At 66.0% G+C, this 26,908-nt stretch overlaps 1 protein-coding gene across 1 annotated transcript in view; it reads left to right on the forward strand.

Moving 5' to 3' along the window:
• FOXO6 (forkhead box O6) overlaps positions 1 to 22,915 on the forward strand; it is a 30,129-nt gene extending 7,214 nt beyond the window's left edge. The window contains exon 2 of the mRNA XM_083809902.1: positions 18,191 to 22,915. Within this exon, the coding sequence (XP_083666028.1) occupies positions 18,191 to 19,603 (1,413 nt within the window). The 3' untranslated portion in view covers positions 19,604 to 22,915. The remainder of the gene's footprint in view (positions 1 to 18,190) is intronic.
• The last annotated feature ends 3,993 nt before the right edge of the window (positions 22,916 to 26,908 follow it).

Here is a 26,908-nt window from a genome sequence, read left to right on the forward strand (position 1 = left end):
GGGCCCCCCCTGCGCCCCCCCAGGGCAGCCTCTGCCGTGCCCCCGGAACCTGGCTCCAGCCCTGCGAGCAGAGGAGGCGGCTGCGGCCCCGGGTGCAGGGGAGCACCCAGCGGTGCCGCCCTGGGGACCCCCAGGCCGTCAGGGTGGTGCAGGGATGCCGGTGACTGTCCCCATCTGTGGGGTGCCCCCAGGCTCGTGGCGTGTCCTCGTGGTGGAGGCTGAGCCTCGGGGCCGGCCGCCGAGCCCCATGCGCCTGGTGCCGCGAGTTGGTTCGCAGCGGGGTCCGCGCGCTGCGGTGCTGGAAACTCATTGGTGGTGGGGCAGCACGAAAAACAGGCACTGGGATTTTTAATTCAGATCTTTTTTTATTATTATTTCACCTTAACATGCATCACAAAGTGCCGAGGGGGCTGCTCCTCTGCTGGGGAGCCGAGCTGTCACTGGCGGCAGGGCAAGGAGCGCGGGGACGAGGCTGGCGCCTGCTCCCCGAGCCCCTGACCGGAGCATCGGAAAGCAGAGCGGAACCCCCCCCCGGGGTACCAGCGAGACGAGAGCTGCAATTAGCGCTTCGCCTCCCTTCAGCCTCCCCTGCCAGGGGCTCAGCCACAAGGAGCCGGCGCGAATGGAAGCTCGGGGTGCTCGCGAGCGGGAGCAGCCTGTCTGTCCGTCTGTCCCCGAACGCCCTCGCTCTGTCCTCGCCCCGCTTCGTGCTGTCAGCAGTTCGCGAGCTGTCCCGGAGCTCCCTGCGGCTCTGAGATCCTTTTGTCCTCGGCCGTCGCGTGGCCGGGATCGCGGCTGCCGGACGTGGCTGCTTTTGGGTTTTTGGCAGAGCACGGTCCGAGGGGACCCAGGGGGAGCTGGGACCTGCTGGGCCGGGAATGCCAAAATCCGGCGTTTCCCGCATGCTGCACGGAGTTCTGCCGCTCGCCGGGGCTCGGTGCTGGCCCACGTGGCTGTGCTCCGGCTGCCGGGGCCGATAAATCAGGGGGAATTGCTCGGTGCGTTGGCGGGGAGCCGCGTGCTGTTGGTAATAAGTTCAAGCAGGATGGCACCGGGGCTGCTCCTGGGCTGTGACCCGGACAGGACACGTCCTGGCTCAGCGCACGGCCAGCCCCACGGGGGGTTGTGCGCTTCCACGAATCCACGTGTGCAGATCGGGGCTGTGCGGGGACCATCAGCTGCATCCAGCATCCGCCGCCGCTGCACCGGCGAGGCCTCGAGCATCCCCGGTGCGGGGCCGCCCAGCTGCTCTCGGGTCCGGGTGCTTTTGGTGCCGCGTCCCCGGCTGCCAGCGCCGCGCTCCGGCCCCAGGTGCAGGGCGTGTGCGGAGAAGCAGGCAGGGAATTAACAGGCTCGAGCAGCGACAGGCTCATAAATTTGGATGTTTTTTTTTTTTCTTCTGAGTCTGTCAAACCTATGTCTGTCCCAGGGATGTAAGACAGCGTTTTATTGCTGCCTGCTTGATGGTTGTTCCCTTCTCCTCCGCTGCCATGATTTATCTCTGCACTTTGCGCTGATTGGATTAGAAGTTTAAATGCTAAGGGTGCATAACAATATATTTTTCTTATTAATATTAAAAAATCATTATTGGATTTTTTATAGTTCTGTTTTGAATTGAATCCCCTTGCTTGATTTATTCTCTCTCCCAGAGTAGAATTTAATGCTAATAGGAACAATCATTGCTTTGTTTTGAATCTTTGACTGTTTGGAAAACTTTCCCTGCAAAGGGAAATTACAGCATTATTAAGAGTCCATTAAAAGAGGGTTTGCCCATTCCTGGCTATTACCTGCGAGCTGGAGAGAAAACAAAAAAAAAAAAGCAAAGACAAAGAGTCTCTTCTGTAGGGCTTTCTGCTTACACCCTTCCCTAGGTGTAACGCAATTATCACGCCAATTATTGTAATCAGCTCTATTATGTTGCAGGTATTAATTGCAGGTCCCATCGGTTAGGTTTCTTGTGGGATGCCGGGCCGTGGACACGCACACATCACGGCTGAGCCTGACCCGTCCGCGTTGACCTGGGCACGGGCGGCGCAGGGGGGCTCGGCCGGTTCCGAGGGGCACGGGGGGGCACGGGGACGGCGGTGGCCGGCTGCCCGCTGCAGACTTTTAAGAGGAACGGGAGAAGCGCGGCAGCAGCCCCGTCCGATGCTTTTTGCCGCGGTGCCGACGGGCGGCGGGTGCTGTAGCAGCACGGCGGGGAAGCTGAGCCCTCAGGGCTGTGAAGTGGCACCGGAGCTCTGTGCCCCAGACTGTGCACCCCGCGTGCTTTATCCTGTGTCCCACACTCTGCGCCCCAAACCCCACATGCTGCACCTCAGAGGCTGCAGCTGCAGTCCCACTCCCTGCACCCCGAGCCCTGCTCCGTGCACCCTGCATGCTTCATCTTGCACCGTGCAGCCCTGTCCTGCACCCTTCATCTTGCATCCTGCACCCTGTACCCCAAACCCAGCACCCAGAACCCTGCACCCCACACTCTGCACCCCACCTGCCCAGCCCCACAACCAGACGTTGCCCCTTGCAAGCCTGTACCCACGCCCCTTGTGCAACCCGTACCTCGAACCCCCCAGTACACCCTACTCCCTAACCCCACACACCGAGAAACCCACCTGTGCTCACTGGGCACCCCGTACCCGCACCCCACCACTCTCCTACCCCCACCCAGCACACCCCACACCTGCAGCTCGTCTCCCACCATCTGCTCCTTGCTCCTGCCTGCCCTGGGCCCTGTTCTCCCAGTGCAGGGGGTGCTGAAGGGGACAGTGGGGACCTCAGGACGTGCCTGGGACGCTGTGGTTGCACAGGATCACTGCAGGGTGCATCAGCTGGGGGCGAGCTCCTGTCCCCCCATGCCTGCCGGATCCCGCGCCCCATCGCTCCTGGCCCGGACCATGCCCAGGGGCCTGGGGGTGCGGTGCCACCCCCAGGGTGTGACAGGGTCCCCAACACCCCTGCCCACAGCCCCCACGTGTGCGACATGTTTGGAGACCATGGGGGGCCCCGTGCCATGGGGATGCTGCTGCCGCTCCCGCTCACCCCGCGCTCCCACGGCGTGCTGCCAGGCCTGCAGAAGAGTTTTTCCACCGCTGTGGCAAACGCGGGCAGCAGAACAGAAGCTCTCAGTGTAATGAGAAGATGCCAGACGGGTGCGTCAGAGCCGGGGCTGCTCGGGGCGAACCCAGCCCCGCCATGCGCCCTCCCTGACCCGCGGCGGGGGCAGCCCCCAGCCCTCCTGCGGCGCTGCCCGCAGGGGGGCCAGCCCCACGGGGCCAGGCTGCCGTCACCCCACGTGCAGGGGCATCCCCCGCCCTGTGCCGATGCAGCCCCGATGCAGGCGCCGTGTCCTCAGGCGTCCTCCCCGCTCTCTCGGCCAGGCAGCGTGGGGATGCTGGCGTTGGGCTCTGCTCACCACCCCTGCGTTATTTCGTGGCTGCCCCGCTCTTGTTTTCGCTCTGCGATGGAGTCCGAGCCCGCCATCGAGCAGTGGCTGCGTGGGGCAGCTGCTGCCCGGGGCCCTGTGCTGGCTGTGGGGCCATGGGGGGGATGGCAGCGGTGGGGGGCTGAGGACAGAGGCATGTGGGGGTCCCCGGGGTGTGCAGTGCGGTCCTGGCCGTGTCCCAGCACGTGGCCTGGCCCTGGTCCCACTTCTGCTTGTGGCTTCTCAGAGGAAGGGGTGACTGGATTTGGGCACCCCCAGTGCAGGGTGCAGGGCAGGGGGATGCGGCTCTGGGTTTGGGGGTTTGGGGAGATGTGGGTCCTGCACCAGCTGGCGTGGGTCGCACCGTGGGAAGCCTGGGGTGCGGCACGGGGAGGTTTGGGGTGCGGCACCAAGCAACGTGGGGTGCAGGGCTGGGAAGCACGGGGTGCTGCTGCTGCTGCCATGGGGAGGTGAGGGGCAGCGATGGCCTCGGGCCCCGGGTGCTGTCCCCTGCCCCCTGCCCTCCCCGCGGCACGAATCCTGCTCCTGCCTGCCCGAGCGAGCAGGACCAGGGGGCTGCTGTAATTATGGTGCGCTCTGAATAATTCATGGCCGTTCCCAACAAAGCCTCTCCCTGCCCCAGCTCCCCCCACGCCGCCTGGCAAGCGCCGGCTGGGGCCGGGAGGTGCTGTGAAGGGCGGTGAGGTGGGGACGATGTCCCCAGGCTGTCTCCATCCCGGAGAGGTCCCCGTGGTTGTCCCCTCCCCTACCTTCCTTCTTGGCACGGTGCTGGTGACCGGCACAGGGACTGGGCGCTTTGGGGGTCTTGGCACAAGCGCTGAGTGTCCTGAGCCGCCCCTGCAGGGCCAGGTTTACCCTGGGGGGAGGCTGGGGCCGAGTTTTGGCTGCGGGGCTGGGGGGGGCTCCTGGCACGAGCATCTGCGAGGCTGGGAGCCGCCAGGGGTTAAATGAAATAAAGCCGGTGTGAAACTTTTGGCTCGGGAGCTGCAGGCAGAAAGTGCATTTGTAGCCGCAAGTGGCCGCCTTGAAGACAATCCAGATCTGTCTGGGAGCCGTCTGCTGCTAAAACCCTTTGATCCACTTACTCCTCCCCGGGGAGCTCCCTGCAGCGCTGCTGCTAATGCCCCCGTGGCGACAGGGGCTTAGCTGCCAGACGGCTGCAGGAAAGCCCCCCCCCGCCAGGGGGGCGGCAGCAGCAAAATGGGGAGAGATGGGCTTCGGGGGGCAGGAGGGATGCCTCCAGGCTGTCTGCCCCACTGCGAGGCTCGGTGAGGATGCTCAGTGCCAGACCCACGGAGGTTTTGCTGTGATGTGAGCCGAGCGTGCCCTTGCACCTCTTCGTCACCACCTCTGCACCCTCCGGCAGGGCCCGTGGGGCAGCTGTGCCCCCGTGTTTGGGCTTTATCCCACGGGGCTTGTGCCCGGCCTCACTGTGCCCAGCTGGCAGACACGGGGATGGGGGCGTGGAGCTGGGTTTTGAGCCAGCTGGGGACCCTTTGCTGGTGCGGAGCCTTTTCCGAATAGGAAAAGGAAATTTTGGGTCAAATTTGGCCCATTTGGAAAAAAAAAAAAAAAAGAAAAAAAAAAAAGAGAGAAAAGTGGCAAAGGGCAGAGAGGAGGCAGCCCCTGCGGGGTTAGGTGGGATGTGGGTGGTTTGGGGCCACGCTTTGATTTGACTTTAGGAAATGTGCAGAGAGCGTGGAGCTGCGCCAGCTGCTGGGCACGACCTCGCCTCGCACCTCCGTGGGTCTGGGGGCTTGCGGGGTGCACCCAGCCTCCCGCCGGGCCCCGCTGTGGGCGGGCGACTTTTGGATGGACCCAGGGGGCCTGGAGCAGGACGGGGCCGTGGGCAGGAGCAGGGGCCCTCTGGGGCTGCAGCCGCTGGGCTCCGGCACGGCGCGGTGCTGCCCGCGGTTTCGGAGCTGCTGAGCGTCCCCGGCGGCGGCACCTCCGCCCCGAGCCTCGGAAAAGGGACGGAGCGGCCGGGGATGGTGGCGGGGGGCAGGCGGCGGGGGGCCGGAGGTGTGAAAGGAGGCGACGGCGGAGCGAACAAAGGCCGCATTGAGCCCCGGCGCTTGGCCGCCCCGCCGGCAGCGGAGCAGGAGGCCGGCCAGGAAAAACAGGGCCGGGAGCGGGGAGCACATCGTGTCCCTGGCTGGGGCCGCCGCAGCCCTCGGTACATTCTGTAGCGGAGGAAGCTGGCGCGGGGACGCGCTGCCTCGCCGGCCAGCCCCGCGCATCTGACCCCGGCGGGGCCGCGGGTGCTGCACCCTCCGACCACGCTAATTATCTGCTTAACGAGCCCCCCTGAGGCCGGCCGGACCCCTTCTCCCCCCCGCGCTGGGGGGCCGCAGGCTCCTCGCTTCTGGGTCACTGCAGGGGGAGGAGGGGGGGTGGCTCGCAGACAGCGAGCGGGCGCCGTGCCCAGGAATTCGAGGATGGTTTGCAGGCTGCTCTGCCCAGGCAGCAGCGTCTAATTCAATTAGAGCTCGGTGTCACGCAGCCGGGAGGCCGGCAGCGCGTGGGAGCGGGTGGGGGCCCCCGCGGGGATGGAGCCCGACTGAAGGGCTGCCAGGTCCCCCGGGAGACGCACGGATGTCACCGGGCTCCCCCCCAGCCCCCGGGGGTCGGGGTCCCTGTGTGTCCCCCCGGCCAACCCCTGGTGTGCGCCGGGCAGGAGAAAGCGGGTGGCATCGCCCTGGTGGCAGCTGCCTCCCCGCAGTGCTGGGGGGGTTCCCAGGGCTTCCCCCCTTATCCCAGCCTCATCTTCCTCCTCCTCACTGCCCTCCCCTCTCCAGCCCCCAGCCTGCACCCCCCAGCTCCAGCCCAGGCCCCACAACTCCCCCCAAGCCCTATTGCAGGGTTAGCCCCACTCCCGCCCCGCCAGGCAGAACCCTAAAACCAAAATTAGCGACCACGAGGGCCGGATGGAGCTGAAACCCGCATGGTTCTGCCTCTCCCTGCACGCTGGGGCCTGCTTGCCCCTCGTGGCCCCGTTCTGGTTCCTCCCGTCCCTTTGCCCGGCGTTTTGTCACCCCTGGTGCTGGTTCGCAGGCGGGCTGTGCCAAGCAGAGGCCGGGCAGGTTTTTGGGGTATTGTGCTCCGCAGAGCCCCGTCTGCACCGGGAACAGCCCCGAGGGCGCTGGCTCCTCCAGGTGCCCTGGGCGAGGGGGGACCTGGCCCCACTGCAGCACCCACGGCGGGGCTCGGGGCGGCCCCGTGGGGCTGGGGCAGGGCCAGCGGCTCGGGCGGGCTCCGGCTGATGCAATTCTTGCCGTGGCAGGTAGCGCTGCCGAGCTCCCGCGGGGGCGGCAGGAAGGGGATTGTTGTGCTCCTGTTGCTCTGCAGCATCCCGCGGGGACGCTGCCGCCTGCCCAGGTGTGTCCGCATCCTGCTCGCGCTGCTGATGTCGCTGGTTCACCCCGGAGGGGAATTTGGGGGGCTCCGCTGGGGGAGCAGGGGCCGTGCACACCTCTTCCCCTGCCCCTTCTGTTCTGCTTCGTCCCTGTGTGGCAGCGAGTGCACCCCAGAGACTTCCCCGTGCATTTCTTGTCACCCTGTAGCACCTGGGGGGTGACACCCTGCCTTGGGGGGGGTGGCGCATCCCCACCAGGGACATGCAGCTGGGGTTTACAGCTGGGAAAGTTTGGGGCATCTGGGGAAATCTCGGGGTGTTCCTGGCACTTCTGAGCCCTGGGAGGGAAAAGCAATGGCTGGGATCAGTCCGGGGGTGCTGAGGGGGGAGCGAAGCCCCCGGCCGGGCGCTGCGGGATGCGCTGGTGCTGGGGGGGGCTTCGTGCAGGGGGACCCCCCCCTGCCACCCTCAGGTACCCGCGGGATGTCGCCGGCCCCGCCGTTTCCCTGGCAACAGCGATGGCATCCCGAGCACCTCGAGCAGAGTTCCCCTGCATCCCGCGATGTCATCAGCCGTTGCCCGGGTAACCCAGCATCCGCAGCCGGCCGGGCGCAGGGAGCACCCGGCGCGGCCGCCCCAAAGCGGGGCGAGGGCCGAGGGGCGAGGGCCGTGCCCGGGCTGTGCCCACGGGGGCCCTGGGTGGCCGCGGCCACGTGGTGGGGACAGGCTGGCGGGCCCCGGGGTTGCGTTTTCGGGACCCGCGGGGGAAGACGAGGCACGTGGCCCGGCAGCGGCTCTGCCTCGTGCTCGGGAGCCCGGCGGCTTGGAGGTGGAAGGGGAGAGGCGGCTCAGGGACGTGGTGCCCACCCCGTGCCCTATCCCGTGTCCCATCCCATCGCCGCTGGGCTTGTGGGGTCGGTGTTCCTAAATGGTGAAAAGCCAGAAGAGGCTGAAAAAAGGGGTCTGGGTCAATCGCAATTCCCTTTTGCGATCACCGGCGTGCGCCTGCTTGCAGCCAGGTGCGGAGCAGCGGCCTCAGGGAGGGCACTGGTGCAGCTCCAGCCCCAGTGGCAACCCCCACCCAGAGCCCCAGGCTGGTTGGACTGGGAGGAAACTGGAGCCTGTGGTGCTGCCCCCCCCCCCCTTATGTGGAGCACCTGCACAATAAATGTCGCTGGTCCCCGCTCTCATGGGAACACGGGGGGGGGGGGGGGGGCCGTGAGCCCCCCGCCCACCCCAGGCTTGGCGGCTGATGTGCACGGGGGAGGCCCCCCCCCGCCGTGAGTAAGCGCGGGCTGGCGAGACCCCGGCGCGAGGAGCTGCGGGGGCGGCGGGGGGGCCGCAATTAGCAGGTGCGAGGCAAGCTGCTGCCGGCGGGGCAGCTGAGTCACCGCACCGCACCGCCGGCTGCGCGCCTGTGCACGCGCACGTGGGCGAGGGGGGGGCCGGGTGGGGAGGGGCTGCATGGTGGGGGGTGTGTGTGTGTGTGTGTGTGTGCCACGCGGGGGTCTCACCAGGGGCACACGTGCGTGGGGTGACGCGGTGACGTCCCGCTGCCAGCCGGTGACACCCCCGGCACCGGGGGTGGCCTCCCTCCTCCCCAGGGCTGGCGGGGCCGCAGCGTCCCCAGCGCCCCGCGGTCCCGTGGTGGCCTTGACCCGCCGAGGTGACATTGACCCGCCAAGCGTGTCGCCTGTCTTGGCCTGGCAGGATGCCTGCAGCACAGGGGCTCTGGTACCCCCCCCGGTGTCGCCCCGTCTCCCAGCAGGGGCTGCGTGCGGCTAGGAGACGCTCAATGTCCTTCGGGTCCCTGCGGCACCGCGCTCGGCGACAGCTCACCCGTGCCGGCTTTGCCTCCCCCGTTCTGCCCGTCCCGGGTGGGCTCTGTCAGTGGCACGGGACTTTGTGCCCCCCACATCCCATGCACCGGGGGTAGCGATGGGAAAAAGGGAGCTGGGGGGGCTTGGGGGGACGTCAGTTTGGGATTTTTTTTTGGTGGTGGGTATCCGCGGTGCTGCGTGCGCCGGTGTGGGCGTGGGGCTGGCTGGCAGGGCTGATGTGGGGGCAGGCCGGTGCAGGTGGGGGGGAAACGGGGCAGATGGGGCCATGCTGGGGGTGCCGGCTGCAGCGGGGCTGCCGGAGACATTTTGCCTCCAGCTTTTCCGCCACTCTTTTCTGGAGCCCTGTCACCGGCTGGGGCCGCAGCCAGCCCGCAGGGTGCCGGGGCTGCGACGTGCAGCAGGCGGAGCCGGGCAGGGAGCGGGGACAGGAGGGGGGCGGTGGGGACAGAGCAGGGGGACCCGGCACCGCCACTGGCTGGGAGCTGCGCATGATTTTACACAGACGTTTGTCAAATGGGGACCTCTTGCAGCATTTCGCATCTCTGCGCCGTGCAGCCAGGCCCCGTGCCAAATGTTCTCTCCTCTAGCCCAGAGGCTCGGCATCCCCAGCCCTCCCCTGCCCACCTGTGGGGCTCAGACTTGCACAGGTACCTGCTCTGGGCTCTTCAACAACCAGGTCAGTTTTACCAGAATAAAGCTGGGGCACAGAATGTGCTTCACCAGGAGGGATCCAAGGCAGCGATGTCCCCGCGGCCCCAGCCACCCGCCTGGTCCCTGCCTGCCGCAGGCTGATGGTGATGGTGATCCCAGTGCTCCCAGTGCTCCCAGTGCTCCTAGCTTGCCAGCAATCCCTGCCAGCATGGCCAAACCATCCCCTCGCCTCCAGGAGCAGGACATCAGGGATGGTGCAGGAAAACATTGGGGATGGAGCAGGGTATTTGGGATGGAGCAAGGAGGACATCGGGGTTGGAGCACGATGTTGGGAACGGTGCAGGGAAGACATCAGGGATGGAGCAGGAGGACATTTTGATGGAGGAGAAGAAGGAGGGTTTGGTTCCACAGGAGCAAGGACTTGCTGCTGCTCTGAGCATCCCCACCATGGGGGTCCCAGGGGGCCAAGGGGCCATGGTGAGGCCGGGCAGATCCAGAGCAGGGCAGGCTCCCTCCTGTGGGTCCTCGGGGACTTCTGTGCCCCGGTGCATGGCCCCGTGCCCAGCTTCCTGGGCCGCTTTTGGGCACAGTCCAGCTCCAGAGTAGATCACAGCCCAGAAAGCAGGAACACCGCATGGCTGGGTCCCGTGGTTCCCTTGGGAGAACCCCCAAAATGTTTTTTTTTGTGGGGTTTTGCAGCTCCGTCCCCAGCCAGCTGTGCCCTGGTACCTGGCTGGGGGGGCAGCCAGCGGGGAGTTGAAACGGTACCCGAGGAAAAGGGAGCGTGGCTGCTTTAATTATTTGGCTGCGGTAAGAACTTGGTGTGGAGGAAATTGAACCCAGGGGAAAAAATACTGTAATTTCATGCAAAAATTACATGGCAGCTCCGTGTGATTTACTGCAGCTATTTTGGTGGCCAACTCTGGGGTGTAATTAGAGTATTACTGGATAAGTGGCTGATGGTGGAGAGGGTCTTTCCAAGGCGTCCCAGCCGGTGTGGAGCAGTGGAGGGGTCCGGGCAGGCCGGGGCTGGGGCGCTGGCGGGGACGCAGCAGCCCCTGAGGGCTGGGAGCCTCGCTGCCTCCAGCGGGAGGCAGGCGCCGTGCACGGCATCCCTGGTGGTGCCGGCGCCCTTGGGACCCCGGAGGGAGGCACCGGGGCTTCTCCAGCTCTGGGGAGTCTTGTTGCGGGGTGAAAGCACGGCTCTGTGTGTTGGGTCCCTTGGGGAGCGGTGCTGGTGGGATTTCCCAGCGCGTGGAATTTGTGGGGCGCCGGGGGAGGACGTGGTTTGCTCTGGGGCTGGCTCAGTGCTGCATGTGGGGCTGGGTGGGCAGCGCTGCCAGGGGGCTGCAAAGGGAGCGTGGCCTGACCCCGTGCCCACCCCATCACCTGCAGCCACCCCTACTGCTGCTGCCCACCCCACGGCATCACCGTGGGACGGGGGCACATCAGAAGCAGGGGCGAGCAGCGGGCTCTGGCATGGGCTGGGCACTGTCACCAGGTCGCAGCGTCTGTCAGGGGCAGGCAGCACCAGCACACGGCTGGGGCTCGTCTGCCCCACAGCCCCCTCCCAGCACCCTGCCTGCCCCCCTTCCCTCCCTTGGCTCTGCGCTATGGGGCAGGGACGTGGGACTGGTGGGGCTGGAGGCTGGCACCGGGCCGTATCCTGCGGGCACGGACCCACAGCCGGGGCTCAGCGACCCACCTGGGGGACCCAGCCCTGTGCCAGCTGCCCTGGGAGGCGAGTGCCATGTTCGTTATCCAAGTCTGTCCTGTGGTGATCTAATGAGACCTTGGGGAGCAAGTGGGGCGGACCCGAGGTGCTCGGGGATCGGAGGCAGCGCAGCAGCGCAGGATGGCAGCGGCGCAGGTCGCTCCCGCAGCGTGCACCCCAGCAGAGCCCGGCAGTGTGGGGATGGTCCCAGCAGCATGGGGACTATTTTGGCCCCTTCTGACCTCAGCGCACCTGGGAGAGGCTGTGGCTGGAGGAGGAGGTGGCCCTGGGGAGGCCCTGGTGGGTTTTGGGTCTGTTCCGGGAGAAGCCCCAGGTGCTAGCCAAAGGAGGAGTGGAGCACACCCTGGGGTGGGCTGTGGGAGCTGCCCGGGGGGAGGGGGTCACCTCCTTGCTTGGACCCTTTGGGTGGCAGCCAGCGTGGGCTCAGCCTCCTTCGTGTCTGCTTTGGCTGAGGCTGGGTCCTCCCTGTCCCAGCCCCGTGCAGCTCCTGGGCAGCGCCGCCAGCCCCAGGGCACCCCCGCACCCGTCCCCAGGCACCCCCAGCCCCACGTTCGGGCACCTGGGTGCTGCCTCCAGCATCACCTGGTGCTGTCCCCATGCACCCAGCCTCGTCCCCTGAGCCTCGTCCCCGACCGGGGGGGACGCTGGTGCTGTGCTTGTGCCCCCAGGGGCAGCGGGGAGAGGCTGTCCCACCGTGGGGGGCTCTCAGCGCTGGGGACGAGGCGGGGGCACGGGGAGGATGCTTTTTGGAGGGGGCACAGAGCGACGGCAGCTGGCTAAAATAAAATAAATCGGCTGCCATGGCGACGGACACACTCCCACTGCACAACTCGTAGCAACCAGCTGTTTGGCAGCGGCGGTAACCAGGGCCGGGAGAGGGATGCGCGGCCGCCCCGCGCCTGCCTCCCCTGCTGCCACCGCTGCCGCCACGAGGAGCCTCCCGAGGATGAGGCTGGCAGAGGCCGACCTGCCCCCTGCCGCCCCCATGTCCCCTACGGGCAGCCCCGGTGTGTGGGGAGCGCTGAACCGAGCGGCCGTGTGCCGTTTGTCCGGGGGTTCGGCACCCACCTGGGGGCTCTGGCCCCCACCTGGGGGTCCCAGCTTGTCCCCGCACTGTGTGGAGGCTGCAGCGCATGGAGAGTGCTGCTGGGGGCTGTGGGGCAAACGCTGGGCACGGGGGGCAATGGGGGGCAGGCGGGGGCCGTGGCTGGGTTTGTGTCAGTGCCTTTTCCTGCTGGTTTGAAAATAGCTGGGGCTGCTCGTGGCCACGAGGGGAGGGAGGCACAGTGCCAGCCGCGATGCTCAGGCCCTGCCGCCTGGCCCACAGGGGCAGCGAGGGGGAGCGCCCGGCCATGGGGCAGCTCCGCGGGCATGGCGGGGCCGGGCTGGGGCTCAGACCCACGGCTGTGGGGCAGAGGTGGGGCAGGGCCCGCTCTGAGATCAACACGGGGGGCAGGGGGAGCAGCGGGCCTCCTCCTGGCTTTGGGGGCTTGGGGTGGGGCTGGCGGGGCCTGGCAGGGGGAGCGGTGCCGGTGTCCACCGGGAAACGGCGAGGTCGGTGTGGGGCACGCCGTGACCCCAGCATGAGGTGTGTGGGATCTGCCCAGGCTCCCAGCCCCTCTCCTGTACCCCAAAGCATGGGGCAGGCCCGGAGCCAGCCTTTGCCCTACGGCAGCACCGATCTGTGGGGCTGGGCAGGGCCAGGCCCCTGGCCCCTGATCGCTGCCGGGCCTGGCCCAGCTCTGCCCCACCTGCGTGGGGCCTCCCCGAGCCCCAGCTGCCCCTCTGCCCCCCCCCCAGGGGTGATCAGCGGCCCCTAACGAGATGCTGGCTGGGCTTTGTCTGACAGCCTCACGCTGCCCGTAACACAGGAGGCAGGCGAGGCCCAGCACCGGCCGCGCCGACAGCCTCCAGGCTGCCGCCGGCCTCCTCGCGTGCCAGCCACCTGCGACGGAGGGCTCGGGACGGCCGCGGCCCATCACGCCTCTAATGGGCGCCTGGCTCAATTAGCAGCAGTCAGCCCGGCTCTGCTCAGCCGGTGCGCTGACCCGAATTCGCTCGCCTCTGCTCGGCAGCCGCTGGCGAGACCCCCGTGGTGGGCGGCTGCTCCCGCACGGTGTGGGGCTCCCCGGGGAGGCTGGCGGCCTCGCTCTGCCCCCCCAGTGCCCTTCCCGGGGGCGCCTGGCCCCCCCTGGGCCCCCCTGCCCTGCCCGGCTGCAGGAGCAGTGCTCGGGGGAAGGACGGGCTGGGGAGGGCGCTGGGTCCCCATGGGGGTGTTGTGGGGCATTGCGGGGGGTGGCTGTAGGGTGCTGCAGAGACAGCTGTGGGGCACAGCTTGAGGTGCTGTGGGGCAGCATCGGGGGCTGCCTGTGTGGCTATGGGGCAGGTGGCAGGGGGTGCTATGGGGCAGTAGTGCCAGCAGCTATGGGGCAGCATGGGGCACATGCAGCCATGCTGCGTCCCACCAGCCGGAGGGCTGCCAGCTCCCAGCAGGTGGACACTGGGAGAATGGGGCAGAGGCTGGAAAATTCATTATGGAAGAAGGGAGCAGGGCCTCTGTCCAGGCTGGTGAGGGCAAGCCTCCACTGGGCTCCCTGCCTCCTGCAAGGAGTTGGTTGGGGTGGCACCGGGGGCACGAGCCCCCCGTGAGCATCCCCACCCCAGCTGCTCCGTTCTCTGCCTCACCTCGCCCCGCTCCTGCCTCCCTCCTGCCGCCGGTGCCGCTGGCAGCTTGGGCAGGAGGCAAAGTTTGGGTTCCCCCACCCGTGGTGCTGCAGAGCCACCACCGGCGGTGACAGGGGTGGCGTCCCCGCTCCCTGCCGGCACCTGGCAGTGCTCGGTGGCGGGAGGTGCCGCGGGCACCAGGGGCGCTGCCACCCCCTGGCACGCGGCGCTGCCACACCGTGCTGCTGCCATCTGCTCGCCAGGCAGGCGTGGGCCGCGCGCGGGATGCGCTGCGGCGGTGCCAGGGCTGGTGGGCTGAGCGCAGGGGCTGTGCCCACGCTGGGACAGCGGGGGGCACGGTGACGTTGCCGGCAGGCAGTGGGGCTTGGCTGTCCCCAGGGGACGGTGGCAGGAGGTTGGTGGCTGGCCTGGGGATAACGGCATCTCGGTGCTGGTGCGTGTGGGCTGTGTTGTCACCCGCGTGAGGACGATGTCTTGTGCTGCTGTCACATGGCAGCGAGCGCCCTGTGCCATCTCCAGCCTCTCTGTCACCCCTGCGTGGCATCCCCCCGGGACAGGGCACCATCAAGGCTGTCGGCAGCCTCTGCCCCCGCAAATATTTCCTCCAATACTGGCAATTTTTGTGTGTGAGGAGTAAATAAGCATCAATTAACCCCCAGAGCCACACTCATGCTGCCGGAGAGCGGGCGGCAGAGTGCTCGTTAGTGGCCCTACACTGCTTCCTCCCGTCAGCCTGCGTGTGGGGCCCCGCCAGGCACCGGGCTCATTAGTGGGCTGCAGCTGCAGCCAGGGCAGATGTGGCCAGCATGTGGGGCCACAGGAGGGTGCAGGACATGCAGGACAGGGGCTGGATTTGGGGTTTTTGTGGTGTTGGGCTTTTGAGGTTTTGCTCAGAAGGTCCCCAGGTGATGGATGGAAGGGTGGCAGGCCAAGGGACGGTGCTGGGAACAGCACGCAGGAGCAGGGAACGTGGCAGGGACAGGGCATGTGAGCATGTCGCAGATGAGCCCCAGTTTGCCCAAGCTCTTGGCACAGAGAAACTCGCAGGTGGCTCCAGAGAGGTCCCTTGGGTGCCCGCTGCCCAGCTCTCCGTCAGGGAAAGCGCCCAAAATCTGTGTGCTGCGGGCGGGTCGAGGCAGGGATGGGGCAGGGTGGGCATGACGGGGGGGGAGCAGGGGGTCAGCGAGTTGGGGCCCTGCAGGGTGGGCACCCCAAATGACGTCGGATCCGGCTCTTTCCAGGGGCTTGGCACGGCCGTGGCATGGCTCGGGGTGCCGCAATGCAGCCGATGTCTCCGCTGGGTTTCCCAGGTGCCGATCACTGGCTTCCAGCGGCTCACCGCGGGGCAGGGGATGGGGGCACGGGGTTGCACCCTCGGCACTATGGGCGCTGCCTGGCGGTGCCTGCCCTGTGCCCAGCTGGGCCTTGTGCACTCCTGCTCTCGCTTGGGTTGCACTCGTGCCGTGCCCCGTGCACCCCTATGGGATGTCAGCCTCCCACCCCCCCCGCACCCCAAAGCCTGCAGACCCCGAGGCTGGAGGGGATGCAGGGCAGGCACAGGGGTGTGGGGAGCAGCTGGGTGCTGGGGGCCCTTGCAAGGGGAGTCCCGCCCAGGTCGCCCCCAGCCCCCCGGGTTGTGCCGGGCACGGCCCCCGCAGGCAGCCCCCGGCCGGTCAAAAGGACGCGGGGGGAAAACGCTCCCGGCGCTGCCAGATGCAAATTGCCAGTCGAGTCACTCATCCAAACAATGGGGTCCGGCTAATCCTTTTACAATGGGACTAATTGCTAATCAGACCGATTTCACACTGCCTGTTCCCCTGACAATGAGGCTCGGCGGCGAAGGGGGCGAGGGTGCTCCAAGGGAGCCCCCCCCCCGCCCCGGACCAGGGCGCAGGGAGCAGCCGGGCTCGGGGCTCTGCGGTGCTGGGGAAGCCTCCGGCATCGCCCCCCCGGGGTGCACAGGGCTTGGGGGGCTGCCTGCAGCGTTTGGGCAGCGAGGTGCACGGCCCAGGGCACCTCCTGCCCCTCCAGGCTGCTGCCCGAGATGGTGGTGGGCTGCTGTGGCCGGGGGGAGCCCTGGCATGCTGAGGATGAGCTTTGGAGATGGGGGGTCCCTGCCCTCCGCCGTGGGGCTGTGAGGGGGGTACCTGCTGTCCATCGTGGGGCTGGGGGGGTCCCTGCCCTCCGCCGTGGGGCTGTTGGGGGACAGGATGCTGAGCCTTGGCGAGGGGCATGAGGTGCTGGATGGTCTGGGGTGTGGTGGGCACACGTGGGGAGAGGGAGGGGGCGCAGGCTGGACAGAGAGGTGATACAGGACTGCAGGACAAAGCAGGGCAGAGCGGTGCGGGAGGCACAGTGGGGTCCCTGCGATTGGCATCGGCCTTTGCATGCACCCCTGCACCTGCCAAAACCTGCCAGAGCCCCAGTACGCCCCAGGCAGGTACTGGCATGAAGGCTGCCGGCCCTGCAGGCTGCAATGTCCCCTGCACATCCCTGCCCTGCTGAGCCCCATGTTTTGGGGCAGGCGATCAGGCCCGGGGCTGGGTGCCATAGGTGGCAGTGGGGTGGCGGGGGCAGTGGGGTGGGTACAGCAGCTCCCTGCCCGTGGGGGCAGCAGCTCCCCGCCCGTGGGTACAGCCGCTCCCCGCCCGCCGCTGCTAATCAGCTCCTGCCTGCCCCTGCCCTGCGCCCTGCACCCAGGGCCCAGTGCGTCTGGGTGCTAATGAGGAGAGAGCCGGACTCGCCGCGCCTCGCGCTTAATTGCTGCTGTCTTTTGGCTCTTAATGAAGCTCTGCTGCAGAAGAGGCAGCAGCCTCGCCTCCTCTCCCCACGCCAGCCTCCTCCGTCCAGCCGGGTCCCTGCCTGATGCCAGCCTGGGCACGGGTGGTGCAGGTGCCCCCGGGGGTCCTGCCCCGAGCTGAGAGCGGGAGGCAGGCAGGAGCTGGGGAGGAGGCTGGCCCCGCGCTGACTGTCCCCCGTAGCCAGCTGAGGTGAAGGCAAGGACCCCAGAAATTGGCCCCTGTCCCTGCTCTGTGCAGGGCAGCTGCCCCCAGCCGAGGGCTGCTGCATCACCTGCCTGGCAGGGCGGGAGCGGGGCCGTGCTGGGACCCCTGGGAGCACCCAGCCAGTCCTGCTCCCATGTCCCCATCCCCGAGTGTCCATGTCCTCGGGTGTCCCCATCCCTGGGTGTCCCCACCTGAGTGCGAGGTGGCACCGCGGGGCAGAGCTGGCTGCTGGCTCTGCAAACCTGGTGACAGCCACGTGCTCCGCTTCGTTCCCCTGCAGTTTGCACTGCGGTGCGGTTACACGGAGGGGGGCTTGGGCCATCAGGTGTCCCCAGGGAGGGGCAGGGGGGGCAGGGGGGGGACTCTCCCTGCTGCGCTCGCTTTGCTGCAGCTGGAGGTGCTGGTGGGTGGTGCGGGCAGACACCGCCGCTCCCAGCCTGTCCCCGAGCTGTCCCAGCCACCGCCTGCCCCCTCCCCAGCTGTGCGTGGGGCCATGCAGGAAGGGGTTAATGGCTAGCCCATACCTGCAGTTGCATTTTAAAGATGTGAAATTAAAGCCCGTAATTTATTCTCCCCACACACGAAGGAGCAATTAGTTCTAAACACGGCTTAATCAGTCAGCGCGAGATTGATTTCTGTAGACTTGGATTTGGTGGCTGCTGGCGAGGAGCCAGCCTGGGAGCAATCTCCAAATAAATGAAGTGCAGAGAAGTAAGCCATTACATAATATGATAGATGAGGCTGGAGCTCACTCGCCTCTTCATTAGTATTCCACTGTACGCCGGCGACGGCACCAAACTTTCTCCCCAGCACCTTGGTTCCTTCCCCCTCCGCATCCCTCCGTCCTCCTGGGGAAAGCAGGGAGCTGCAGTGGCTCCCCGGGGGCTGCAAAGATCAGCACGTGTCCTTGGCCCCTCTCCTCCCCTGCCCGGCACTAGGAAGGCAGCTCCCCAGGACCACCCGACCCGTCACCCCGCGTGGTGCAGATGTGGGCAGAGCGTGCCCAGGGACAGCGCTCCCTGCCAGCCCCGGGGGGATGAAGCTGGGCTTGCAGAGCCCCCGTGCTGTAGCACCAGTGCCTCTCACTGCCGGGAGCGGCCTTGGGCAGGGTGCAGGGGGCTGGCACCCAAAGATGTGCAGGTGGAGGGTGTCCCTCTGCCGATGGAGCTGGCGAGGGTGCAGGGTGTGTGGTGGTGGGGACAGCAGGCGGCTGCTGCTGCTGCTCCCTGTGGGCTGGGAGTGCTGCTGAGCTCTGCTGGGCACGTGGGCGGTGGGGATGGGAGGGATGGAGAAGAGTGGGACCCCCATGCAGACCTCGCTGGCTTCGGTGCGGTGCGGGACCTGAATCTGCCCCTGCTGCAGCTGCCTCTGCCCCTCTGGCCCAGACAGACCCAGGGGATGGAGCCCACGTTCCCCCGCCCCCAGCTGCCCTTGCCCCCAGCCACGTCTGACCGCCCCCTCTGCTTCTTGTCCCCGCAGAACTCCATCCGGCACAACCTCTCCCTGCACACCCGCTTCATCCGCGTGCAGAACGAGGGCACGGGCAAGAGCTCCTGGTGGATGCTGAACCCCGAGGGCGGCAAGACGGGGAAGACGCCCCGGCGGCGGGCGGTCTCAATGGACAACAACAGCAAGTTCCTGCGCATCAAGGGGAAGGCCAGCAAGAAGAAGCAGCTGCAGGTGACGCAGGAGCGCGGGGAGGACAGCCCGTCCTCCCAGCAGGCCAAGTGGTCGGAGAGCCCCGCGTCCCACGCCAGCGATGAGTACGACGCCTGGGCGGACTTCAGGACGCGGGCCAACTCCTCGGCCAGCACGCTGAGCGGGCGCCTCTCGCCCATCATGTCCAACCACGAGCCCGACGAGCTGGAGGAGGACGATGGCACGCCGTCCTCCCCGCTGATGTACCCCAGCCCCTCCAGCACCATGTCTCCTTCCCTGAGCGCCCGCTGCTCCGTGGAGCTGCCCCGGCTGACCGACCTGACCGGCACCATCAGCCTGAACGAGAGCCTCGGGGAGAGCTTGCTGGAGGACCTGCAGGACGGCTACAGCATGAGCCCTTCGCAGCAGCTGCCCCCGGCCGCCCTGCGGCAGCGGAGCTCCAGCTTCACCTTCAACTCCAAGTGCTCCAGCATGGGGGCCGCCACCAACACGTACTGCGGGACCATCTACAGCCAGCCGGCCATGAGCCTCATGCGCCGCCTGCCCATGCAGACCATCCAGGAGAACAAGCAGGCCACCTTCTCGCCGGTCAGCTCCTACAGGAACGCCTCGCTGCAGGACCTGCTCTCCTCCATCTCCTACGCGCACAAGGAGAGCATGGTCCCGGGGGACCTGCCCCTGCCGCAGGCCGGCCCCATGGTGCCGGCCCGTGGCCACAGACAGACCCCGCTGCTGTGCGGCGGCGGGGAGCAGGGCTTGTCCTCCTACCCGGCCCACTCGGCCTCGCTCATGAAGAGCAGCGCTTTGTACCACCCGTCACCAGCCAGCCACCACCCTGCGGTCAACACCAGTGCCTTAGCCAATCCTGTCAGCCTTATGAGCCTGCCCAGTGACACGTGCAGCATGACGGCCATGCCGCACCACGGGCACCTGCATTCCTACGCTACTAACCAAGGGGCACACATGAGCTTGCTGGATTCGCTGCAGGGCCCCTACCCGGGGGCCGTCCACCCCCCCGTGTTGGGCCAAGACAGGTTCCCAGCAGACCTGGACCTGGACATGTTCAACGGGAGCCTGGAGTGTGACGTGGAGTCCATCATCCTGAATGACTTCATGGACAGCGACGAGATGGACTTCAACTTCGACTCGGCGCTTCCGCCGCAGAACGCGCTCAACGTGCCCGCGCTGCCCGGGGGCCCGCAGCCCACGAACCAGAGCTGGGTGCCTGGGTGACGCCCGCCCAGGCGCCCGCCACCGAGACGTCGCGAGGGGAACGCCGAGACAAACTTTTTTTTTTTCCTTTCTCTTCTGCCTTTATTTGTTCAGATGGGCTAGAGCCATCGGGTCAAACTCGCGATGAAACACAAACCCTAGGGTCAAACGTTGAGATGGGGCAGGGTCCGGCCCCAGATGGGCACGGCGGCGCCAGGGGACACGGGGCAGGCAGGAGTGGTGGAGCCAGGTGGTCCCAGGGCGGGCAGGGGAGCAGGGGGGGAAGCCCTCTCCAGGGGGTCCGAACGCCGGTGCCGGCTTGGCTCGGCCCTGTGCCGGAGGTCCTGGGGCTGGGTGGTGGAGCAGGGACAGCTGGTGGTGCAGGGACCTGCTCCGTGCGCGTCATGTTCCAGAAGGGGACCCTTTTCTCAGAGCCACCTTAGGAAGCGAGTCCTCCAAGTTGAAGTGTCAGGAGAAGGGAGCCTGCCCCAGGCCGGGGAGCTCATCACTCCCCAAACCCTTCTGGGGACCTGAGTGCAACCCGCGTGCCCAGGCCCCCTCCGCTGCTGCGCTTCTGGCAGGTTTGTCTACCAAGCAACACGAAGGGTTGGTGATGGAGGGAAGGGTGTGCAAGCTGCAGCAGCACATGTGCACTGTGCAAGCCAGAGGTCATGCTGTAGTGCCACAGTTACACAGCAGTGCCGCGGTCATGCTGCAACGCCATGGTCACGCTGTGATGCCGTGGTTGTGCTGCAGTGCCATGGCCGTGCTGCATTGCCACGGTCACACTGCAGTGCCACGGTTGTGCTGCAGCTCTGTGGTCATGCTGCAGTGCTGTGGTGGTGCTGCAGTGCCACGATCATGCTGCAATGCCACGGTCGTGCTGCAATGCCGTGGTTGTGCTGCAGGACTGCGGTCACTGGTGTGGGCTGTGCCGTGGTGGCCGTGCCAGAGGATGTGCTGCTAGCCGCGTGCCCTGTGCCGGCGCAGGCCAGGGGGAGTCACAGGGTCGGGGAGGGGGGGGGCGTATTTATTTGATTTCGTGCACTCTTTTGCCATTGAGTTATTGCATTGGAAGGAAGGGTCGAGCTTAGGGAGAGGAGAGAGGTCGGGGGCAGCGCGTGCTCAGCGGGGGCTGTGCCCATCGCACGTCCTGTCTTGGCTCGGCTGTGGTGTTGGATGCCAGGGCTATGGGCAGAAGTTGGGGGGCTGTGGTGTGGGTCACGCTGGCTGTGTTTCTGTCTGTGTGTGAGAGGGGGAAAGCAGTGCCCACCCTGCCCTCCCCTCCCCAGGTTCCCAGGCCAGTGTGACCCACGCTGCTGGCCCCATGGGCAGAGCTCAGGGAGGTGCCATGGGGCTCACGGCTGGGACAGGAGCTCCTGGGGTTGTTACTGGCTTCAGGAGGAGCTCCTGTCCCCAGGAACTAGATGGTGGAGAGCTGGTCTGGGCAGAGGGGCCGGAGGAGTCAGCAAGAGGTCAGCCCCGGTGCACCAGTCTGCCAGGGGCTGGTGCTCGGTGGGGACAGGGACCACAATTCAAATGGAGCAGGGCTGAGCCCTTGGACCGCTGCATCCTGCCCTGCTGAGCCCGGGCACAGGGGGGTTTCTGGAGCAGGGCAGCCAGGCAGGAGCACAGTCCAGAGGAGATGGAGGGGCTGGGAGGAGAGGGCGGTGGGAGCCGCTGCTCTGGCCCATGGGATCTGTCTTCCTCCTGGGCATTGCAGGCTCTCTTGTACGCCCTGCCCCTGGGAAGCAGCGAGGGCAGCTGTGCGAAACCAGCGTGTTTTCTCAGCCCGGCTCTTCCCTTCCCACCGTGGTGCCAGTGCTGGGTCCCACTGAGCCACAGGGACAGCATGGGTGCTCGGAGCTGGGGCAGGGGGACCCGTGGGTGGGCACCCCCTGCGCCTCTCCTGGCCCCGGGTCTGTGGCAGAGCGTGCCAGGGGAGCCCCACGTGCCACCGCTCACCTCCGCCCTGGGCACATGGCGGGCATAGTCTCTAAAGACATTCTTACAGGTTAATTAATTATGTTTACATTATTTGATCATGTACAGAATTTAATATATTCTATTATATATAATCTTTCTTGAATGCTTTTTTAAAAAGAATTATTCTTTGGGTCAGGATCATTCATTTTATACACCACCTCTTGTTTCAGGCGTATTTAAATCATCGGAAACCGATTGCGATTGCAAATGGCTATTTAGTACCCGGCTCCCCCAGCTCTGCATGGGGGTGTGAAGGAGCTGGTGAGGAGAGGCAGGGAAGGCACTGGGGCTGCCACGGGAGAGAGCGGGGGTCCTGCCCCGTGTGCCCCCCAAGCAGGGGAGAAATGGGGGGGGGGTGTCTGCATGATGGGCACACCCAGCAGCTCACCAGCACCCGGCACGCGGGCGTTTGCAGACGGGGATGCCCGTGCCCAGGGACCCCCGTCCACACCAGCAGAAAGAGAAGAGCCCCCAGCCCCAGCCCCGCTCGCCTCCCCCTGCCCCGCGGCGCGGTGGCCCCGGGCGTGCACCCCCGGGGCAGGTCCCATTGCGAAGCTGTCTTTGTGGTTCGTGACCGTGGGGTTGTCGTGTGTGCGGTGGAGTCGTGTTGGTAAGCGTCGTGTGTACAGTCGTCGTGCGGTGCGGTGCGAGGGACAGCGGGAGCCGGGGCGTGGGCCCCCCCAGAAAGCACCCCGGGGAGGGGTGGGCAGGAGCTGGGGGGCTCTGGGTGGAGGGGACGGGGATGGGCTGGACCTGGGTGCTTGGACCACGGCGTGGGGGGAGCTGGTGATGCCCGTGGGGCTGGCAGAGCCCTGGTGAGCCTGGATGCTCCCAGCACCCCGCTGCCTGCACTGCTGCCGGATGGAAATCGGGGCCGGGTTTCGCTCTGGAACCTCCACCAACAGCTCCCCGGGCACCAGCCCATCGCCTCCCACCTCGCCCGGCTGCAGCAACCCCCCTGCCCGCAGCCCCTCCTGTCCCCCAAGCCCCGTCCCTGCCCCACAGGACAGCCCATGGGGCAGGGAGAGCCCGCTGCTCCCAGCCCTGCGCCCACCGAGCCCCAGCCCTGCCCGGAGCCAGGAGCCGGCGTCGAGGGGACGCTGGGGGGGGGGCCCACTGGTTTGCTTCATACGGCGGCTTCGGTCCGTCCTTTCCCTCGTATTTATAACTGTACAGACTGGGGGGGAGGGTCTCTGACAGGCGTCATCTCTCACCACGCATCTATCGTAGGCAATGGTAACTTTCTTGGTTGTGCTATTAGAGTTTGTGTATGTGGCAATGTAAAGAACTGTGTATAGTGCATTGTACAGCATATTTTCATGAATAAAATTGTTTTAAATATTACAAGGCTGGGCTGCTGGCTTCAGCGCTTAGTGTGCCTGGGCTGGGATGGCGGGGACTGTGCTGGACTGGAGGGACCTGGGGACACCCACAGAGAAGCCGCGATGTCTGCGGAAGCAGGGCTTGTCCCCCCGCTGGGCTGTGGGGGGGTCCAGGCAGTCCTCGCTGGCCGAAGCCTCTGGAGATACTCCTTGGCAGCCTGTAAATAGATCCATTTACTGAATTTGCCAATATTTTCTGAGGCTGGTGGCCAGCTGCAGCGTCATGGCCAGCCCTGCCCTGCCCAGGGCATGGGGATGCGCACACCCTGCACCCGCTGCCCCGCGGGGTGTTCCCTGGGCGCAGCCCCAGAAATCCCCTTCTGTGCAGTTGCCTGGGCTGTTTGGGCTGGAACTTCTCCTTTGGTGGTTGAATTCATTTCCTGCCCCAGGAAAAATTCCCGAAACTTCCCAAGCAGCTGCAGCTCCTGGTTTAGGCAGTGATTTAGGGTCTTGGGGCAACGCGGCTCAGTTCAGGGATGGGTCTTTGCTGCCAGACCCCTCAGCTGTCCCCAGAAGCAGGACTCAGCCACCCGAGGGGCTCCCCGCCACTCATCCAAGCAGGCTGGAGAAGCTAAAACCCATTTAAGGGGTTCTCAGAGGCCCGAAGCAGAACATTGCTGCTGAGGGAGAGGTCCCCTCCAAAACCCGGCGCCCATCCTCCCGCCCTCCCCTCAGGTGGATTTCCAGAAGGTTTCTCCGTGGGCTGTGCGGGGAGGGCAGCACCTGGCAGACCAAGGGATGGGCCAGGCCACCTGGACCACTGCTCCGAGCCCCCGAGCCAGGTGACATTCAGCCACCCCCACCGGCTGCTGGTCGAGCATCTTCCACTCTGTTCTGGTGGGTCCGGTGTCGTCCCCAGATCACAGCTACGTATCAGCTAAGGACTAAAGACTTTCCTATCAGAGAACACAATCAGTGGTGACCCTAATTGCCTTGGCTTTGTGGAGGACAGGGCCTCCCCCAGCTGGCTGCAGGAGGACACAGGGGCTTGCCCCATGGGGACATGGCACTGCCTGCCCTGGGGCCAGCACTGGGGCACCCCCAGGTCTGTGCCCGGGGCAGCTGCAGGACGAGGCGGCGCTGGTGGCGCGAGGGTCCCTGTGCTGCCCGGCTCCAGCACAGCACACAGTGCCACCCTGGGGACCTGTTTGTCACACGGGGCTGAACGGCTGGGGGGGGCGCGAAGGAGCAGACCCATGGTGTTATCTGGGGGGGCACACAGGGCTGCGTTCTCCTCGCAGCTTTCCGCAGGAAACTGTGCTTGAGGCAAAGCTGCCCAGGGTGCCCCATGAGGAACCCTGCCCTACAACTCCAGGTGCCTGCTGATGGCATCCGCAGAGGTTGCAGGGCCTGGCGAGGACGTGGCGATGGCCGTGAGCCAGCTGGTGCGGGTCTCTCTGCTGGGCAGGGGGAGCTCAGCAGTCTGCAGGAGCCAGGGGCAGAACCGAGGCCTGAGAGATCAGGATTGGACCAAGGATTTGATCCAAACCAGAGGCCACCAGGCCTGAATGCCCCAGCACGAGCTCCTGTGGCGTCCTATGGAGTGCTGCAGCACCTCCGTGTGCAGCGAGGGGTGAGGCTGCCCTCGAGCACCACTCTCCCACTAGTGCGCAAGGGATGGGGACCCCAGGGTGCCCAGCAGAAGCACGTGGCGGGGGCACAGCACCAGCTCCTCTGTGTCACTGGTGCTCCTGCTGCGCCAGAGACACAAAGCCAGGATGCACCTTCACCACGAGCAGCACCTTCACCCTTGGGCTGTCACCCCAGGGTCCCTGCCCGGACTTTACACCATGGTCAGACCCCCAGCGGGCGCTGCTGGGTCGGTGACACCCGGTGGGACCTGCCGAGGAGAAGAGTCCCCTGTGGGACCACGAGCAGCCTGCGGTGTCTGCCCGACCTGGGAGCGCTCCAGCCCAGCACCATCTCACCTGAGCCCCCCACGTTTCTGTAGCCCAGGTGCCTTGCTGCTGTTACCTGTGTCCTCAGCAAACCCCACTGCCTCACCAGGGAAACATGTAAACCCAGTTAAAAAAAAAGAAAAAAAAAAAACACAAAAAACAGGAAGAAAGACATCAGATTGGTTTGACAGGATCTATTTTCCATAAATCCCTGTTGATTGGCATTAATTATATCACCCTTTCTGATACTTTATTCATTGCATTCCGTATCAGCCATCCCATTATTTTGCCTGGGATCAATGTCAGGATGACAGACCTGTAATTACCTGCGTCGTCCTGTTTCCCCTTTTAAAATGTTGGGCCAACCTCCACTTTTCTCCCAGGGCCCTGGAAACCCCCGTGTGCGCCTTACCAAAACTCAGCGGCAGTGCAGAAGCCAAGGTCTCTGGGTGGTGGCTTCCTCCCTGCAAGGCTGCTCCCAGGGGCATCCCCAGGTCCCACTGGTACCTCTGCCACGGCACGTGGGGATGCAGCCAGCTACCACACAGATGTAGGAAGCCGGCCGATGATGCCCTGGTGCCCTGACTGTGGCTGTGCCTTCCCAGCCAGGAGCTCAAAGCCCTGCTGCAAACGGAGGGGCTGCCGACCACGCGCAGTCCCCGGCAGGACGCAGCGGTCCCCTCTCGGGCTATGGATGATTTCCATCTGGCTGTGAAGATGCTCTGCACATGTCCCACCCCCTGTCTTGCTCTGGGGCTCGGGAGGAAATGGTGGAGGAGGACCGCGAGCAGCTGCACGGTGCCGAGCTGGGAGCAGCTGCAGGCGAGGTGCTGGCGGCGCCCTGCTCCCCCGGCCGTGGCGGTGGGGTGCTGCGCCCACGGCTCCTGGGAACACGGCTCCGGCGGCTCTGCTCACGCCCCAGGCTGCAGGGACCACCGTGGAGACCCTCAGCCAGGATGGACTTGGGGTGGACACCAAGAGGACGACAGATGGCTGTGAGTTGGGTGGGATTTAAGCGTGAGCGGGATTTAAGCCTAGTGTCATGAGGAGGAAAGCTCTGGGGATGGCAAGCAAGGCTGAGACCAGGAGCTAACCCACCAACGGATGTGGCCACTGCACACACATCTTCCATGGCTACCCAGGGAGCCCTTTGAGACCTTGTAGGAAGCATAAGGTCCATGAGAGCCCTTCCTTCTGCCTGAGAAGAGACAAGAACAGCTGCCTCTCCTGCAGCCTGGGAAGAGGATGTCCCTCTGTGATCCTTGCCCAAGCCCTGCCCTCCATGGGATTCACAAATAATCCCCACCAGGAGGCCTCCTTGTGGGCATCCCGCAGCGCTGTGGGGGAGCAGGAGGGGAAATGTATGGGGCAGGGGCAGGAGGGGTTGGAGGAGCCCCTGGTGACCTCCTCAGGCAGAGTGCTGGGATGTGAGGAGCCAGGGCCCCAAGGCAGCCCGGCGAGGAGGTGCTGCTTCCCACTGACCCCAAAGCCTTCATTTTTGCCACAAAAACACCTCCGCAGGGGCTGCGCTGGGCTCTGAGCAGGGAAGGGGCAGGGAGGCCGGGTGCCCCCACCTCCCTCACGCCCAGCCAGGGGTCTCCACGGCCCTGTCCCATTCCCGCAGCCCGGTGGCACCGGGCAGCAGCACGGGGACATCAGCCTCGTGGATCCAGGAGGAGGGAAGTCGGGGCAGGCTGAGAGCACCAGAACAGAGCATCCTCAGGGCCCTGTGAGCCGGCGGGAGGCAGCCCCGGGGGGAGGTTTGCCTTCATCCTCATGGCAGCTGGGGTGCCACGGTGGAGCCGGGACTGGTTCCTCCTCACCAGCACTGGCGGCAGGCTTGTCCTGAGAGGATGCTTTGACACATTTTGCTATTGCATGAGATAGCTGGCACTTGAGAGGCTTACTTGGAGAGCTGCAGAAGTGTGCTGCTTCCTACTCTTTGAAGAAAGCAGTCCCCGCGTGGCCACGGATGCTCGCTCGGCTGCACCAGCGGCCTCCCCGCTACCCCCGTGCGTCGTCAGCTTGGCTCCTCAGAGCCCCTGGGCAAGCCGGGGGAC

The sequence above is a fragment of the Anser anser genome, assembly GCF_964211835.1.
Source record: "Anser anser genome assembly, chromosome: 24".
In the NCBI taxonomy this organism is placed as follows: domain Eukaryota; kingdom Metazoa; phylum Chordata; class Aves; order Anseriformes; family Anatidae; genus Anser; species Anser anser.